General features: G+C 42.5%; 1 protein-coding gene across 1 annotated transcript in view; it reads left to right on the top strand.

Annotated features, from left to right (window-relative positions):
• The window catches only part of Agk (acylglycerol kinase), a 72,438-nt gene that overhangs the window by 37,247 nt on the left and 17,229 nt on the right, over window positions 1-17,962 (top strand). Inside the window, exons 8-9 of the mRNA XM_023712756.1 lie at window positions 2,096-2,165; window positions 15,345-15,424. Of these exons, the coding sequence (XP_023568524.1) occupies window positions 2,096-2,165; window positions 15,345-15,424 (150 nt within the window). The remainder of the gene's footprint in view (window positions 1-2,095; window positions 2,166-15,344; window positions 15,425-17,962) is intronic.

The following is a 17,962-nucleotide window of genomic DNA, read 5'->3' as shown; positions in this document are numbered from 1 at the left end:
TAGTGTTGATTGAATCTTCTGCATGTAAATAGTGGTGTTCCCAGTGCATTTGTTAAGGAGTTGTCTTTGCTTCAGTGTATGTTTTTGGCCCCTTTGTCAAAGGTGAGAGTATTGAATGAGCCAAGGATTTTCGTGGTGCCGCCTTCACAGAAGGAGAGACACCAGATATCATGTCTCTCCTGTTGGATGTCGTCAACGCATGGGATTTTTGCCAAAAACTGTAAAGCTGAACTATTCACGGATTTCTAGTCTAGGTATTCTGAAGATATGAGGAATAGAAATATATGTTATTATTGTAGGGTTGTAGTCAGTAAAATCCAAACCCTCATGAAATTCAGTAAGACCTTTTTCTTTAAATTGGAAAATGAGGGCTGGCCAAATAGATTGGCGGATTGAAGTTCCTGCAAACAGGCACAGGGGCCAGGGGTTCAGTCCCCGGACCTGCTGTGCCAGTCCCACCCCCGGGGTGCTCTGAGACGACTGTAGAGACTGGGCGTGGTGGCACGCGCCTGTAATCCCAGCTCTTGGGAGGCTGTAAACATGCAGATCACTACGAGTCCGATCTAGTAGTGAGACCGTGAACACCCTGTAGACCCTTCCCTAAAATACAAAAAATAGATAAATTGGAAAATGAAATAAGAGGGTATTCATAGAATAGGAAAAACTTGAGACATAAGCTAATTGTAATGTGCATGTCTTATTTGGATCTTGATTTGAGCAAGAAGCTAATTACGTATGCATATATATTTATATGTTAATTGAGAAGTAACCTAGATAATATATGTTGATACAAATTAATTAATGTTTTGTCTAAAATTCACTTTAGTTGATATATGTTCATGGGCGAAGGGGACATCTAGAGTTGGCTGTGAGTTGACAATTATCAAAGCTGTAGGAGGAATATGTAGAAGTTGATAGCGCTACTCTGCATTTATATGCTTGCAATTCTATAGAATAAAGTAATTCGGCAAATATCAAGTGCTGGCTATGTGCCTTGCACCATACCAAGTCTGTGTTTTACACTGGCCCATAAATGAATGTAAATTGTCACTAATGTTATGGAACTTTCAGTCTCCAGGATGAAACAGATGATAAAGTAAATAGAGAAGTAGTGTAAGTTGTGACCCGTGAAAGGATGTGAATGGTGCGGTGGTAGAGCATAGTCACAGGGAGGAAACTCCTCAGGGCTGGCTGGGCTGGGTTTCTGTGAGAGGGGACAGCTCAGGCAAGAGCTGAAGGGTGTAAGTAGCCAGCCTGACAGAGACTGCAGCCGTTGTGGGAGGCAGAGATGGGCTGTGTGAGGAGAGGCTCAACGTCGATCTCCGCATTCTCTCTGCTCTGAGAGCAAGGACTCCGTCGTGCGGCCACGTGTTGGTGTGGTGCTGCTTTGGTTGACTGCTCATGCTGTGTGTGTCCAACCTCAGATCTCATTGACGTACACACTCTAGAAGTGCTCGTGAGGCTTTGCGTAGTTTCACGTGCCTGGCTGGGTGTCACTAGAATGTGCCTTTTGATCAGTACTTTTTTACATGTGGACTTGTCAGAGGTCTCTAAAAGTGATAAGAATAGTATCATGACTTTGAGCAAATGAATCAACAGTGAAAATGCCACACATCCTCGTAATCTTGGACATTAAGAAAAAAATGTGTTCTGAGTTCTGGATTATGTTTTGCTGTGATAGCAGCAAGTCCTGTCCTTTAGTTACCCTCTGCCTGCTAGAATAAACAGAAACATTGCTTTATGGAGTGCCTGCTTTTCATACAATGAATAAAAGATGTTATTATTATGTATATAAGTATTCTATTTCCCAGTGATAAATGTGAGTCAGGCCCAATGGAGAGACTCAATAAATGTTAAATAAGTGACTCATGTTTTGGATAAACTTTTCCTTTGGAAAAGCCTTCTCCTTGAGTCTGTATCAGCGCCTTCTACCGTATATCTTTAGGTAATTCTTTTCTACCTGTGTGGGTTGTCGGACTACTTTGGAAAGACTGTCTTCCTCCTGACTGAACTCTTAGTATTCTGGGCCAGAGTGTACGGCGGGGAGGAGTGGCTTCTTACTGTGCCGCGCTCACTTCCGTTTTGTTCCCTCTAGACACATTACAGATGCCACACTCGCCATCGTGAAGGGAGAGACCATTCCACTTGATGTCCTGCAGATCAAGGTGAGGTCTCTTCTTCAGATTTTGCACAAATAATCCCAGTGATACACGCGTGTTCAATGTGGCTATTTATTTTTTGTGGTACTGGGGATTGAACTCAGGACCTTGTGCTTGCCAGGCAAGCACTTACTCTACTGAGCTATCTCCCCAGCCCCAGTGTGGCTATTTAAATACAATTTTGTTCACAAGACTGTCCCTCTTCCCTTCCTGTCCCAAGTATTTTTTCCTAGAGAAGAAAGCTTACCTGTTAATTCTGTTTCTCATCAATAATTAATATGCTTAGGATCCTACTTAAAATTGTGGTAGGATGCTGGGGATGTAGCTCGTTATCAGAGAGCTTATGTAGCATGCGTGAAGCCCTATATTTAGTCCCCAGTGCTACCAACCAAAAGCTCGAAAGTTGTGATACAAGATCACATATAAAATTTTCCTTCTCAGACTTTTGAGTACACTGTGCAGTTGTGCTGAGTATGTGATGCTCCACTGTGGTATATCAGTTGTAGGCCTCGTCTCAGTCTCTTTGTGTCTTAGTTAGGCATGGTGACCCATGTTTGTCACTTTAGCTACTCCAGAGACTGAGGTAGAAGGATCACAATTTGAGGCCAACAGGGCATTTTAGTGTGAGACCCTATCTCAGAATAACGTAAGGGCTAATAAAAGCATAGCTTTATTCTTTTATATCTTTTTCTAATAGAGAAGTATCTCTGTTGGTGTCTCAATTACTTTTCTCTCATTGCTGGGGACACAATGCCTGACACCCAAAATTAAGGCAGGAAAAATTTACTTAGCTCATAGTTTGTGGAGGTTCCAGTCCATACTCTGCTGGCTCCAAGGCAGAGTTCCACATGGAAGAGGGCAGCAGTTCATAGCTGTGGGGAAAACAGCACAACAGCAAGAGCGAAAGGGGAGGAGCAGCCGCAGAGAGCAGGCCCCTCTCCCTCCCTTTTATTGCATTCAGGCTGTCTGCCCCAGGGTGGGCCTAGCGCCCACACCCAGAATTCCAGCATTGGATCGTGACTTAATCACGAGCTCTAGAAACCCTCCCCATGACTACATGAGCCTTTGGGGGGACATCTACCACAAACTATAACAATTGTTTACCTTTGGGCCACAGATAATCACAAATCACTCATCTACTTCCTCTGGTTGTCTTAAGAGCTCATAAAGTACTTAGGGCAGTGGCCAGTTTTATCTCATCTTTGTATATGGTAGCCACCACTTTCTTTAGATTCTACTAAAAGGAAAACCTTTCTCATGTCCCATCCTTCTTTGGAATTTAGATCCCTTGGTGCTCTGTGTGTCAGCTCTCTGACTGGCTTAATAAAAGATGGTATTTTGTAGATTGTGTTTTTCTTATTTGTAGTCTGGAAATAGGTTTCTCGTAGCTTCTTACAGCCTAGGTGAGGACAGAACTTCACATTTCTCTGTGGGCTGTCTGGAGTGTTCTCATTGATCTGCAGAGGAATTCATGAGTTCTTTTAGGAATACGTGTGCTGGCTACATGAACAGAAAGGCTCAGTGGCAGTGGTGCTCTGCAGCAGTGAGTGTACCCCAAAGCCAGATTTTGGTCGTTGAAAGCTGTCCCCTTCTAAAAAAGTAGCCAGGACTCTATGAGGGCTGGTTTTCAGAGGCAGAAGGAGAACAAGGCACAGTCATTCTCAGAAATTGATGCTGACTTCACAGAAGGACATGAGAGCCAGGGTGATGGGGGCGGTTTAAATATCAAAAAGAATAGTAATGCTGTGAGAAGCACAGGCTGCCCCGCTCCGTGGAACTGGGTGTTACAGCAAAATGGTTAGCTAACGACCAGGAAAGGAGGGACAGAATAAAAATATCCACATTTTGCAGGCACTGTTTTGATGGACTCAAGTCAAGGTCATCAGTTGATACAAAAGGCACTGGACAAAAAGCTGGTGGGTAACACAGATCCAAACAATTTCAAAATCATTTAATGATTTCGCCACCTTTAGAATGGAGAAATGTATCGTATGCCACTTGTCCGAGCTATGCGGTGAGACCTTGTACCAGATACATTTTTAAAAAAGTAATTTTCTTCCTCAAATGCTTAAGTAATTTGAATGTAATAATAAGAAAATAATAAGACAAATCCAAATTGTAGGATATTCGAAACATTTTGACCAAGCATCTTTAAAAAATGTCGATGTTGTGAAATCCAAAAGATAGAAAGTCTGTTTAACAGAAAGAGAAACTAAAGAAATAAAACTGAATCAGTATAAGATCCTGGATTGGAAAGATGAAAAGCAATGGCATTTGTAACAATCATAATTATTGGGATAATCAGAGATATTTTAATGTGAATTATATATTAAAGATGATATATTGATGTTCAATTTCTTTTCTTTTCCTCATTACTGAGCTCGAATCCAGGCGTACTCTACTCCTGAGCTATATCCTCAGCCCCCTCTTTTTTTTTTTTTTTTTTTTGGTCTTTTAAAGACAGAGTTTCAGTATGCATTTTGGCTGGCCTTGAACTCACTTTGAAGCCCAGGTTGGCCTCGAACTCACAGTGATCCTCCTGTTGTAGCCTCACAATTCTCTCAGCTACAGGTGTGTACTACCACGCTGGGCTGCCAGCCCTGTAAAACATTTTTTTTTTTTTTTTTTAACATTTTGAGACAGGTCTTACTGAGTTTCCCATGCTGCCATTGAGGCCTTAGTCTCCCAGGTAACCAGGGGCTCGATATGTACCACTGTGCCTGGCTCGATGCTAGACTTTTTGAGAAGTGTGCTCTTGGTATTGTGGGTCTGTACAGATTGTTCTCACTCTTGGGAGATGCAGAGACATTTGAGGGTGAAGCCCCAAGTTCCTGTATTTTGAATAACTCTGTGGGACACTTCCTCTGGGGGAAGTGTCAGCAGCAATAAATTCAAGTGAAAGGTGAAAAGGTGTTCATGGCACTATTTAAACTTTTTAAAAAATTTTTTATTTTAGGGAAGGGTCTACAGGGTGTTCAGGGTCTCACTACTAGATCGAAATTGTAGTGATCCGCCTGTTCACAGCCTCCCAAGAGCTGGGATTACAGGAGCGCCCCACCATGCCCTGGTCTCAATTGCCATGTCCCACACACCCCAGGGGCAGGGCCCGCATGAAAGGCCTGGGAATCGAACACCCCCAACCCCTCTACCCTCACTCCCACCCCTGCCTCCTGCACATGCTTGCAGGTGCTTTAATCTGCTGAACTATTTGGCCAGCCCTAAACTTTTATTTTGATATTTAAATTGGGGATGAGAGTTGGAGAGGAGGCTTACAGTAGGCATTTTGAGTTCTTGACCAGGGTCCTGTCCCTAAAACTAATTTACTGGATATTCTTACCTGGTAGTAGTTAAGTATTCCGTCTTCATCTAAACTTTTTTTCTGGGCAAATTCCTAAGAAGATAGAGCTGTGAAATAAAATCAGCTTTTATGTACTGTACTCAGATTTGACCTTAAAAAGTGCAGGCTATGTTCAGGTACATTTTAGATTTATTCTTTTCCTGAGATTTGCAAAGAAGGGTCTGTCTTGTGACTTGATCCTCAGCTTCTGTCTCCAAATGTTGCTGTTAGTTCTGCTGGTTGAATTTCCTTAATCTGAAAGTCCAAAACTGGCCATGAACCAGAGTTTCAGATTTGAGATTTTGGAGTTTTGGATTAGGGATGCTGGACCATATGCTATAAAACCTATGCAGAGCTTCCAAAATTCAAAAAACTCCAAAAGGTGCAACACTTCTAGTTCCAAATGTTTCAGATAAGGAATTCTCACCCTGCATCAGTTTGCTGTATATGTGCTTAACATTGGCAGATGAACCTGTGTGTTCACGGTCTATTTTCCTTTCATTTTTCTTTCTTCGCCTCTTCACACTGATGTCTAGACTCCTCACCACACTCTCACTGGACTTGTTCAAAGCGATTAACTCACCATTGATCTTTCAGCATACAATAAATTGTTCTCGTGAAACAGAGGGCTGTGCTGAATGAAATTCTACCCTAGCAGATCCACTACTGAGTGTTGTCAATGATGTTATTTTAAAATATTTTTGTGATTAAAGAAGGTGATCTTTAGAGGTAGGTCAGGATCTACCTCTTAGAAACAGAGATTTGCTGCACGTACCGCCTCCCATGGCTCCAGCCGGTGGCCATATATTCGGTGTCTCTTGTCTCTTTCTTTGACTTTGCAATCTATTGATTTTGTGGATTGATGCAGCCAGTGTCAGATGTGCCACAGACCCTCTGTATTGATGGAATGGCCCAGGAAGCGGAAAACTTTTAAATCAATTCCTAGAAGATGTGGTGCAGCAGCCTCTACTGTGGTTTCTGAGGAACCCAGCTAAGTCGAGCAGGTTTTCACTTTTCTTCTTATTTCTGGAATTGTTTTCAAAATTTGAAGAAAAGCTTCAGAGATAAAGCCTGATACTGAATAATTCTTCTTTTAGAGAGGAACCCAGGTTGAAAAAAGGTGGTATTTATATACAGTGGAGTATTACTCAGCTATAAAGAATGATAAACTCAAAGCCTTCATATTTAAGTGGATGCCACTTGAAGATATCCTTATAAGCAAAATAAACCAGACCCACTTGTGTAAATATCGTATAGTCTCCCTAGTATGAGAACTCAAGAGAAGAATTACAAATAGAAAGGTATAATACAATTAAAAGGAAAGTGAGAACTTGAGGATCGGACAATGAGGAGAGGGCAAGGAGAAAAGTTGGGAAACAGGACAGGGGCAAAGCCATACATTTATATGCACAAGATGAGTAAGGCAATGCTCCTGAGAAACATCAGCAGGTTTTTGAAACTAGCAGTTAATTGGTAGGATTCTCACCCTGACTATATATGCTGATACCTGTGAACAAAGCAGCTGCACTGAAGATAGCAATGTGTAATAGAAGGATCACTCTTGGAATGGTTGTCATTCTGGTCTTCTAAATACATACTGCTTGTCATGACATACCAATTATTACCACACTGTCTCTCAAATAAAAGTTTTTTTTAAAAAAATAAAGGATAATAAATGAAAAAAATGATGCAAGAAAAAAAATGTCATAGAATTGTCCTGCTACAATGCTGTATATGGTTAGATTTCTAAATTTCTGTGTAAAAATATGTGTTTATTCTTATTTTTAAAATTATTTTTCTTCTTCATATTCTGTAGGGACTTAAAGTTTAACATATCAATACTTGATGGAAAATACCTGTTCCATGTTATGCCTAAGGTGTTTGATATTTAGACAGTTAGCGTAAACTGAACTGCATATGTTGCAGGGTAATAATAAGCTTCTCTTCTGGAGGGTTAACAACCTAAGTTTGCAGATCAAAAATTGGAGAAAAGGAAGGGCTGTAAGGTCAGACAACATTTTGGCCCTAGCCTTTCAAGGTCAGTGAAGACTCAGGACATTGGAGAACCTATACTGTAACATCATGTAACTCGTTGTGTCCCAGATTTTCTGATCAAGGAGATTATGGGCCACAGAGGAATATGATTGATGATGTAGAGTGTGCCTGGGGAGAGACACATGGAGAGAAAACATTCTCTCAGGCTTTCACAGAGAGCAAATTGGTCAAGCAATGGCTGTGACTCATCCACATGGCTGACACTGACAAAGGATCTGCAAACTGCAGTACAGGGTTACAGGATAAATCCTGAGGTACTTGACTGGCCTTATCAGATACAATAGTTACATTTCTTGTTATATAGGTCTTTATCTTGGTCTTAACCATCCAGCAGAAAAGTATTAAAAACAAGGTATATAAAGTAAAGCCGTATTAATATGCTGAGCTGTGAAAGGCTCAAGTCAACAACTTCTGTGGATAACCCACTACTATTGTGGACTGCTGGACTGTGTTGGATTGTTTTGCTGAATTCACGCACCTACAGTATTTAGATGCCAATGGAATACCCATCTCTGACAGGACTAAACAAGAAAAGGAGATACAAAGGAAAGACCATTTTGTATTTGTATATACAGAATAGTTACGTTAGATATACAGCTACTTTCGTTTAATTCAATGGGAAGAAAGATTTTTACTAAAAGTGTTTGGACAGGATATTCTGCCTGCTTCTTGTGCTATGGATAACCACTAAGAAGATAACAATGTATTAATTATTGAAACTGTCCTATTAATCAGCTTTGAAACTGTCTCATTGGTATTTGTTTCTCAATAAAATAAAATAAAATAAAAAAAGAGAGGAATCCAGAGGCCAGGGATATAGCTCAGTGGCACAGTGCCTGCCTGGCAAGCTTGAGGCCTGAGTTCAATTCCTGGTACCAAAAAAGAGAGACAGTTACCCAAACTCCAAAATACAGTGAGTGATTTTCCAAAGATAAAAGTATTTGGAAACTATGATAATGCCTCACTCTTTCTTCACTTTTTTCATGTTTTAGTGTGTGTTCACATCTCATTTGAATTTCCTCTGTGGTGAGGAAGTCAAGATGTGTACTGTATCCTCACTGACAGAGTTTAAAGTCACCAAACATGGGCCTTGTGTTAGAGGCAGAGCTAGCGTCTAGGTTTCTCTCATGGCCCATCGCTTCCGCCACGCTTTTTGGGAAGTGGTATTACACCTGGCACTAGAGCATGATTTTTAAAGAACATTCATTCCCCACTGTCGACACTTGTGATGCCCATTACTTGACTTTAAATGAAGTACCGGACAAGCTGTGGAGTTCTTTCTAATTCTTCTGCTTTTTCTTTTTTAATCAAGTTCAACTCAAAACCACACAGGGCACATGGAGGGGGACCTAGAGTGTCTCCTTACCCGCTGTCCATTCTGGCTACTCGGGTTCTTTCTTTTCTGACCTGAGCTCTGAGCATTCTAGGGGTGCTTGGGCCTTCTGAACTCCTTCTACCTCTTTTCTTTTTCTCTTAATCTAGGATCCCTAAAGTTCTTAGATTAGACACAGAACTAATTGACAGGAATTGTTTTCTTTTCTCTATCCTTGTATGCCAGCCCCTTCTCCCAGTTATTTTGTGCCTCAAATTGCTAGGCTTTCTTAGGGATTTGCTTGGGTAGGGGGTACATGGGATAGCACCTCCCATTTCTGTGGTGGTCTGGTTGTGCGCCTGTTTTTCTGTTTTGTTTTTGTTTACTGACTCATACTCCTCGTCATCTACTTGTGCGGACTTCAGCAGGCGGAGGTGCAGTAGTACTGTCTGTTGGCTGCTTCTTTGCCCATGTGACCACATCTATTTTTACTATGCCCATGTCAGCCCCTTCTGAATCCTGACAGCTCTGTGCCCATCTGATTCTTGATCAGGTTTTTCGAGAACTTTCCTACACATCCCCTACTCTCCAGCGCATCTCCACTCTTTTCTAGGACATAGTAGCTCTCATGAGTAGAACCTCAAGATTACAAGTCTTTCCTGTCAACCCTCACAGAACATTCCTGCAATTTCTTGCCCGCAGATGTTAGGGCACCAGTGTGGGAGTCTGAAGTCCATAGTTCCCTGAGCCCTTCCTTCCATAGCACACGCTAGGCTCTGGAATCGCAGGTCCCTGGCTATTATATCACCTAGGAAACCCCTCCCCAAGAAGGCATGGCAGTTAGCAACTCAGGAAAACCATGCCCTGTGTTTCTCCTTTTGGAAATTTGCTTGTATACATTGACATACTAATGAAGAACTACAGTTAAACACAGAACTTGTTGCAGCCCAAATAATCTAGGTGTCTCCCAGCTTGTCTCACCATGGAAATTTCTGGCATTGTCTCATTGTCATCATGTGAAGGGACACATTAGCCTCCCAAGCAGTGTGAGAAACACTGCTGAAGGTGCAGCAGGCTCCTGTGGGCTACAGTGTCCTCTTCTTTCTCTCCAGTCTTTGCCCAGCCTCTCCCAATTTAGGTCATTCAGTCAGCCGTCAGTCAGTCAGTCAGTCAGTCAGTCTGTCTGTCTGTCTGTCTGTCTTGTCTGTGGCTGGCTAGCTGCCTGTTTTTGCAGTATTGGCCATTTGAACGCCGAGCTTTTACACTAAGCTAGAGCCCAGACCCTTCCTAGTGTTTATTTTGAGACAGGCTCTCACTAAATTGCATAGTTACCCAGGCTAATCTTGAATTTGTAATCTTCCTGCCTGGGGCTCCCACAGTACAGGGATTACAGGTCTGTGCCACCAGGCTCAGCTGGGTCCTTTATATTTCAAATGTTGAAATGTTGAAAGACTGCGAAGTTGTAGTTGGAGAAGAGAAATAAACTTTTGAGATCAAATTGCACAGTGGAGTAACTATGATGAATAATAAAAAATCCTGCCTGTTTCAGAGCTTTAAAGTCTTACCACAAAAGAATGAGTGACATAGTATTTTAATTAGCTTGATTTATTATTTTTCATCTCAAAAATAATGCAAATACATAAACCTGTTTTATGCTTTAGAGTGTAGCTTATTTTCCTTGACCATCCTACTTCGCTCCTCCACCCATTACACTGGTGCACCCACTTGTATTTTTCAGTTACTCTTCATGGCTCTGATTTTTTTTTTTTTTTTTTTTTTTTTTGTATTTTAGTACAAAGTCTATAGGGTCTCACCATGTCAATTGGACTCAGAGTGATCTGCCTGTGTTCAGCCTCCCAAAGAGGTGGGATTACAGGGCTCACCACCACACCCAATCTCAGTCACCCTCTCAGCTTGCCCTCGGGGTAGGGCTGGCACAGCATGCCCAGGATTGAACCCTGCTGCTATGCTGTGCCTAAGCAGGTACTTTAATCTGCTGAACTATTTGGCCTGCCCAGCTCTCTGATATTTGAACTGTGTCTAACACTCCCTATACTCTGAACTCCTTGAAGAGTTCTTTTATTGTTATTATTATTTTTGGGACAGCCTCTCACTGTGTAGTTCAGGCTGATCTTGAATCTCTTAGGTAGTCCAGGCTGGCCTTGAACTTGAGGAGATCCTCTGGCCTTAGCCTCCCAAGTGTTGAGATTACAGGTGTATGCCTTCAAGTATCTTCAGGTACTTGAAGATATTTTTATTCCCAGTCCCTGATATGTACTACATATTTGTTCATGCTATCCTATGGGAAAAAAATGAACAGATGATTAGCTTCATATAAGTAAGAAGCCTGGGGTAGGAAAACTTTCCACATGGTTAAACCACCTTAGCAATTTTGTTAAAAAAAATGTAAAGTGGGACTTTATTTAGACAGGGTTTAGACTTACTATTTTCTTTAGTTCTCAGTGGCAGAATTAAGAGGAAGGCTGAGGAACAGCAGTTCGAGTTGGGTCGCTGTGAGGTCACGGGGTCTGTGGGAGGAGGTTTGTGTGCACGGGGCTGAGTGATGTGGGCGTTCTGAGGTGGGAAGGTGGTGTTGTGCTCCGTGCATCCCAGTCCCCGGCACCGAGCTCGGTGCAGAGCAGGTGTTGAGACACTTGGATGGGTCACAGGAACGAAGCATATTTGTCTTCAGAAACTTGAGAGGTGATTGTTGTGGAATTTTACTAAGAGAAAGTAGCTTGGAGCCATGTAACTTCTTCGATCCAGTGATCGTAGCACATGGTTTCATGACTAGGAATAATACTCTTCGTGTTTCACATTTTTTTATTTGAAGTAAATTTTACTTACTGTGTGTTTCTACTCACTGGGTTAAAAGGCAAGAATATAACAGTGGTAACGTGAGACATGCAAAGGGGATCGCACGCAAAGGTCTGCGTATTAAGCCAGTGTACAGTATATAACTTACTTGCCTAAGATCACTTCAGTACTGTGTGAGGATTTTCACTTCAAAGCAGTTGTCCTTTGTTACTGTGCTATTTCATAAATCGTTAGTGGTCGGCATGTAGCATTCCTAGGAAATAATGTGGTCTTTAAATGATCACTTACACTTTGATAAAGCCATCACTTATGATGCAAAAACGTTGGCGTCATCTGTGACTCTCCACAGTCACGTGGGCAAGAAACCTGGGGGTTCGATCTGCAAAATATATGCCAAGTCTAGCTTGTCTTCACACCACCCCCTTCTCGTTCCTGCCGGGCCCCTCTGTCCTGTGTCTGGATGGTGATAGCGTTCTCTGACTATAATCTTTCCTTCCGCCCTTGCGTCCCTGTGGTCTGCATCCAGCAGCTGGCATGGGCACAAGTAAGAGCATGTCACCTTTCTGCTCAAAGCCCTTCAGTAGCTTTTTCTCCGCTGAACAAAAGCCAGAGTCATTCAGGAGTCTTCAAGGCCAAACACAGCGTGGTCCTTGCTATTTCGTTGTCCTTGTCTGGATTGCTCAGATGTTAGGACTCAGGTCACCCTGTTTAAAAGAGAATGGGTCAGCAGGATCTTCTCTTCCTCTGTTAATGAGCAGTTACCTCTCCCCTTGACGTCTTTGGAATACAGTGTTACCCCAGTTCAGGAACTGAGTTTATTCTGTAATTTTGGAAAAGGTAGCCTCGTTTTGTGTAGGAAGTATGGCAGCAGTTGTGTGCCTCACCAGATGTAGAGTTTGCAAATGAGGTACTTCTGTGTCTGTTTCTTCCTTCTGTATCCTCTTTCTGCTATTTCTAGCTTTTCTACTATTGATACATAGAAGTGGGATTAGACAGGAATTACTATGGCTCCCTCTTGGCTGCCAATCCCCGTGCAGTTTTTCTGATACTGGAGATCTAGGGTAGCTCCACCCCTTTCAGCTCCTGCCCTCAGCCTCCGCTTGGAAACCTCCCACGTCACTTCCTCCTGGGGAGGGGGGCAATTGCCCTGGGATGGACGCTTAGATGAGCTCTGTCGAGATGATCCAACACCCTGCTGCCTTCCTCACTTTGTGGTAGGCCCCAGGAGACCAACCCACTCTTGCCGTGGCAGCCAGCGAGTTGCTCAGCCTTACTGCTTTGCTCTGCCTCCCCTCCTTCCAGCTCTCTCCACTTGCTGAAGCACAAGAAGAGCAGAAAGCAGGTCAGTTGCGTTAGCAGGTGCCCAGCGAAGGGCATCCAGCTTCAGGTTCTTCTACCTGTGGTCCTCTCATATTTGCGGGTGAACGAGCCAGAGCAAGGGAAGTGCAAGTGGTTTGGGGGTGGTTTCCCTCCTTCAAGGGGAAGGCTGAGCATCCTTTCTCTGGCCCAGCAACTTTGAGCTTCCAAGGCTCTCCCCCCAGTCCTAATATTTGCTTATACTGGTCCTGGTGGGATGATTTATGGTAGAAGCCAGTCTGGTTCTTTCCCATCCCTTCTTTCCTCTTTCTATCCCCCCCCCCCACCATTTTTCTCCCCAGTAGTGGAATTGATCTCAGGGCTTTTGTACTGAGCTGTAGCCTAGGCTGTTTGTTACTTTATATTTTGAGACAGGATGTCACTAAGTCCAGCCAGGCATGGTAGTGCATGCTTGTAATCCCAGTTTTGGGGAGGCTGAAGCAGGAGGATTTCTGCAAGTTTGAGGCCAGCTTAGGCTATATAATTAGTCCAGTGGCAACCTGAACTATGCAGCAAGACCCTGTCTCAAAAAAACAAAAACAAAAAAAAAAAAAAAAAACTAAAGTCACTCAGTTGCCTCAGGATGGACTCAAATTTGTGGTCTTTCTCAGCCTTCTGGAGTCCTGGGATTGGACATGAACCACCGTACCAGGCAGCAGTTCTTTTTTTTTTTTTTTTTTTTTCCATAATTTTATTGAGAGACAAATAGCAATGAGACAGTTTCAAACCAAATTGGTATGACAGTTCCAATAATTAACACATTGCATACTCTCTTCCTAGTGGTTATTTGCTGTACAAGATGCAGATATGATATCCTATTTACAAATACCATTAGAACAATTCCCTCTATTCATTAAGAGAATGTAACTATATATCTATCCTAACCATTTTGAATACACAGATACAAAATGGACATTCATTTATATATCCCCTTTTTTTGTTTAGTTATGTCATTTGAATATTATAGGTGTGTCAACTCAGCAAAATATTCTAAAAGAGTCCAGTAATCCATAATAGTATTGAGTTTCCATTTGACTGGCAGTGTCAGAAATTGTTGACCTGAGTCCCCTACAGCTCAACATAACAGCACGGCTTTACTTCTTATACTTCATTTTTATATACTTTTCTGCTGGATGGTTAAGACCAAGATAAAGCAAGACCTGTGCAACAAGAGTTGTAATAACAATAAGCTTGTCTTCTGGATGGTTAACAACCTAAGTTTGCAGACCAAAATTAGAGAAAAAGGAGGGCCGCAAGGAAAGCCAACATTTTAGCCCTAGCCTTCCAAGGTCAATTAAGACTCAGGACATATGAGATCTTGTACTGTAACGTCATGTAACTCGGTAGTGTCCCAGATTTTCTGATCAAGGAGATTATGGGGCCAAAGAGGAAAGTGATCAATGATGTAGAATGTGCCTAAGGAGAGTCACATGGAGAGAAAACATTCTCTCAGGCTTTCACAGAGAGCACATTGGCCAAGCAATGGCTGTGACTCATCCACATAGCGGACACTGACAAAGGCTCTACAATCTGAGGTACAGGATCTCAGGATAAATCCTGAGGGGGTTTGACTGACCTTATCCGATCCAAAAGCAGTTCTTTTTAGAATGTAGTGGTACCAACAGTTAGTTTTCAGTTCTTGGATTTTAGCTTCTATTCTGAGCTACAGAAGAAGATTGATCATCCAGAATCTTGGTACATATGACATTTATACTTTAAAGAAGGCTCATTTTAGAGTATGAACTCTTAGGAGGATGGACATTCTTGGATAGTTTTTCTGAATGTAGCTTAATTGAGAAACGCCCTTATTTTAATATGTAATATTTGGCCATAAAACATTGGGCCCAATCCAAGTTGCTGTTTACTCTGATTTGTTGTAATGTATGTGTCTGCGCTTTCAGATATGCAGGTGGTATGTTCTAGAGAACCAGGATTCTTGTCTTACCTGTGAGTTCTTGGCCCTCTGAAAAGAAAGCGGGCTTAATTTATCTTCACCCTGCATAAGTGTGTGATAGAAAAGGACCTCGACTGACTACTGATTGTCCCCAGGACCAGCCTAGCTCTTCACTTACAGTCTAAAGGATGATTTGTTTCCCTTGCCAGTTAGAGTCATGAGACATGCTTCAATCTTACAGTATGGGTTATTCACACTTACTGAGCACGTATGGGGTAATCTCTTAATGTTTGAACATACGTTTTAGAAGTTCGGTTCCATGAAAAGTACCATAGACACTTGCTGGCTACTCACATGCACTGAGTTGTGAGTTATCATACTCACAAAACCAACCTGACTGTGCTTCATTTCCAGGGTGAAAAGGAGCAGCCTGTGTTTGCAATGACTGGCCTTCGATGGGGATCCTTCCGAGATGCTGGCATCAAAGTTAGCAAGTAAAGAATTCATTTTTTTTTTTTTTTAAACACATCCTGCCTCAGGTTTATTGGTACAAAGAGCACAGAAGGACACCAGCCACCCACAGATAGCACTCCAGGGATCACACCAGTCCTTCTGTTTCTACATCAGCAGATAAGAGGCTCTTACTGTGGAGCCTTCACAGGGGCCTGGGCACCTTTAGGGACCTGGGCACCTTTGAGAGTCTTGGCTGGAGCAGAAGCTGGAACCTGGGCCTTGGCTGGAGTCTGGGCCTTTGCCAGTAAGGCCTGTGGCCCTTGGCAATGTGGGCACAGATACGCTTCCCAAACTTGGGATGGGCAATATAGGCAAGTCGAGTGAGCCTGCAGTTTACTGTTTTGGGGATGACCGTGGGCTTGATGAGGGCCTTGATAGTCTCGGCGCATGCACTCATGGCCTCGGCATTGTTTGCTTAGATCTTCTTGAAGCCCTTCTTGTTGTGCTTCTTGGAAAAATGTATGTTCCTACGGAACTTGGGATCTACCCCCTTCAGAGATTCGTATCTTTGTGCGCAAGGTTTCTTGATGCCGTTTCTGTGCCATTTTTGGGACTGGTTGTGCATGGTGTGGTTCTTGGACTTAGGCAGAACTGCATTGTAAAAGCTAGGATTCTTATATTGATGGGTGATGATGCTTTTAAAAAAATCTTGTTCTGTTTCTGCCTTAGAGAGATTTTAATGTACCATTATAAACTTAGTAGGCCTGGAGATTGAATTGGGGATGAATAATGGTAGAGGAACAATCAGGTAGCAGTTTCTTTCCCATACATAGAAAGTTCTAGTTTCCTTGTACCAGCTTGGTCGTAGCTAAAGGGAAGGGTGCTTGTCTAGTTTTAGACATAATATTTGAGTGTAGCTTAGGCTTATGCGAGACTGAAGGGGGCTGGACTGCCTGTCATCCAGTAGCACGCTTAGCTGGATACCAAGCAGAAGGCCCGCCTGGGCCTCAGCCTTGCAGAGCTCTTATTGTCCCGGTTGGAAGACTTTCCTAAGAGCTATTTTTTGAAGGCCTTGCAGATTGAGTGGCCACAGGCTGCCTCTTACAAAGAAGGAAGAAAGGCGGATGCCTGGCTGTGCTATGAGATGGAAGAACAGGCCTATATAGCAGCTGATTAGCAGGCCATTGGTAGCTTGCATGGGAATAGGCTTATTTTTGGAGAATCCATTGTATGAAATGAAACTCTGGGCTGGGAAGAGGGTGTGCCGGCTCCATTTGCTGTGGAGAGGTGGCGTAGGCAAAGGCTTCCTGAGGCAGAGCTGAAGGAGGCACCGCAGGAGCTTTATTTCATTCCCTGTGGGTGGTGGTTTTACTTTGCTTTTCCTCAATCCTATAGCATACAGTTTTAGGAGAGTTTATCTGAATTATGACTATTCTCACACACAGCTCTCTCATCAAGGAGCCCCTCTTGTACTTTTTAGGCCAGGCTGCCACACTTACTTTCTAGAAATTTCTTGAACTTGTTTCATTTTATGATTCCTGTTAATGAAATTCCTGGCAGCAGAATGTCAAAAGAGAGATATGACCACATTAGGTTACACAGTACAGTCTTCAATATTTCACATCCTTTCATTTGCAAGTTTGCCATGATTATGTTGAGTTCAAAAATTGCCCTGTGCTTGATGTGTAACCTCATTCCACCAGCTCACCAAGAGGAACTGCCGGGCTCCTCTGAAACATGGCCACGTTGGTTTCCAAAAGGTGTTCATCAGCAATCAAGTGCAAGCACAAGAGTAGTTCATACTCTTAGCCATGTTTTGATCGATTCTGAACAATGAATTTCAAAATCTTGCGGTCGTTCCATAAACCTTGGCTAATGAGTTAAGGCCACCGATTCGCTCTTTTGTGTGAAAAAGAAAAGGGGTACAAGAAATCATTCTGTTGTTGACCTAAAAAGACTATAAGCATTGTGTAAAAAAAAAAAAAATGCTATTGGAAGGAGAGAAGGGGGCTGTTGATCACTTAGAAATAAGCTGCAAAAAAGAAAGAGGAAAGAAACTGCCAGAGTCAAGTTATTTTTCTCCTTGGATAAAAAAAACCCAAACTCTGAAGCTTACACACACACACACACACACACACACACACACACACATTATAGTATTAATCTGAGTGATAATTTAGAGGGGCTTTCCATTGCTGTTGGATTTTATCTAAACTTTTTATTCTGGTATTCCAGGCACAACTTAATATGTCCTTGTCTCTGGTTAGAATGTAATCATGTGGCTTATTTTTAAGCTTTTCCTCCTTGCTGTCCTGTGTTCTCACTATCGCCTGTACCTTTGTGCCTCTTCTTGCCTAAAATGACTTCGTTCCTCTTTTATCTGAGTCCATCCTGCCCTGCTCCCCGTCGAGTTTCATGCCCTCACTGTGGTTTTGTGCCGCATTTACCCGCATGGCTGTTGCAGTGCTTTTAAACCATTAATGATACTCTCTCCCTTTGTTATTCCTCTTACCAATCATGGTCAGTTTTTATCATGACATATATGGTCACTTATTATTTTCTAGTACTTCAGGGAGGGC

Source organism: Octodon degus, unplaced genomic scaffold (genome assembly GCF_000260255.1).
Source record: "Octodon degus isolate 3935 unplaced genomic scaffold, OctDeg1.0 scaffold00027, whole genome shotgun sequence".
NCBI lineage: Eukaryota > Metazoa > Chordata > Mammalia > Rodentia > Octodontidae > Octodon > Octodon degus.
This window is presented reverse-complemented; position numbering and strand designations above follow the sequence as displayed.